General features: G+C 39.0%; 1 protein-coding gene across 1 annotated transcript in view; it reads right to left on the reverse strand.

Moving 5' to 3' along the window:
- The window catches only part of IMMT (inner membrane mitochondrial protein), a 70,306-nt gene that overhangs the window by 17,024 nt on the left and 51,759 nt on the right, over window positions 1-1,523 (reverse strand). The window contains exon 11 of the mRNA XM_007954079.2: window positions 863-966. Within this exon, the coding sequence (XP_007952270.2) occupies window positions 863-966 (104 nt within the window). The remainder of the gene's footprint in view (window positions 1-862; window positions 967-1,523) is intronic.

Genomic DNA, 1,523 nt, shown 5'->3' on the forward strand with positions numbered 1-1,523 from the left:
GATTGGGCAGTGTTTCGTTCTGCTGTGCATGGGGTCACTATGAGTCGGAAACGACTCGACGGCACTTAACAACAACAACAACAATAAACATTGTTATTAAGGAAGACACCAGCATTCTGAGGAACCACAATTCCAGATTTTTGATGAGAATCCTAGTTAAATTCTATCATCAGAGGTTGATGCTATACTTGGTTTGCTTGCTTGATCCTTGTCCTAGCCAATTTCTAGGAATCAAAGTCAAAGTGCCATAAAAGTAGACCTATATATATCCACTAATTTGGCAGTTATGGAAAATATATTGTGACATACTCTCCAAATTCTGATACAACTGGCCAAACCAGTCCGAAAAGTCTTGTAATTATAGCAGAATCTCAGTAAATCAGCACAAATATATCACCTAAGCAATAATCGCAAGAAAAACTGTTTTTCATATATGATCCTTTATACAAGTTTCTGCCAAATTTATTTTGTTGTTGTTATCGTTGTTATTTGCCATCAAGTCGGCCCCGACTCATAACGACCCCTCCTTGGGTTTCCAAGGCAGTATCACTACGGAAGTAGGATTGCCCAACCCTCCTTCCAAGGAGTGGCTGGTGGGTTTGAACTGCCAGCCTTCTCGTTAGCAGTCAAGTGCCTTAGGCACTATGCTACCAGAGCTCCTAAATTTATTTTAGCCTCATTAAATTTTATTTCCTCTGTTTTCAAACGTCCATATTCCTGATCCCAGTACAGAGAGCATAGATGGAGAGAAGAGGCAAAGGTTCTCTGCTTCCTCTTTCTACAGAATATGTACAAAGAAAACCCAGCCCAAAGAAAACCACCAGGAGGCCCCAATTACTTGTTAAAGTCCATGAGTAATTACTTGGCTTTGAGAAGGGCATCAGCAGCTTCGTCTACTGTCTTTCTGCGTTCCTTCAATGCACCCTCCACTGTGCGCCACTGGGCTGACTTCTCCTCACCTACAATCTGAACAAAAACATTTTCATTATGGGAACATGAATAACTGTTACAATTAAGATAAGCCAACATGAGATATGCAAATATGATTAAATGCAGAAACATAAGACAGTAAGTTCAAAGGCAGAAATTCATATTTCTCTAAAGTTGGGACTGAATCTATGTCTCATGATTCAGCTCCAAGAAGCCCTACCAAATACACCTCCTCCAAATTATAAGAAAAGTTTATGCTCCAGTGCAAGGAAGAGTCTTCTGAGGAGATATGCTATATATTTTTATTATTATTATTATTAGATTTGCTAAAGAAAGTATGAGCCAGAAAAGGTTAACAAGAACTTTTAATGATTTATGGTGATAAATGAAGTACCAATACTTAAAATTTTCTTAACTGCAGGCCTATCTACCAAAATCATAGTATATACATGAGAAAGAAAAAGTTTATCCTTGGGGATTCCGGCAAGATGGCTGACTAGGCAGAAGGATTGCACAGACCCTCTTCAACAAAGAAAAGGGAAACCAATTAACACAGACACAGAAGATAATCTTGGACCCCTGAGCCTTGAAGG

The sequence above is a fragment of the Orycteropus afer genome, unplaced genomic scaffold (assembly GCF_000298275.1).
Source record: "Orycteropus afer afer isolate SDZICR_OR568_19922 unplaced genomic scaffold, OryAfe1.0 scaffold00431, whole genome shotgun sequence".
Lineage (NCBI taxonomy): Eukaryota > Metazoa > Chordata > Mammalia > Tubulidentata > Orycteropodidae > Orycteropus > Orycteropus afer.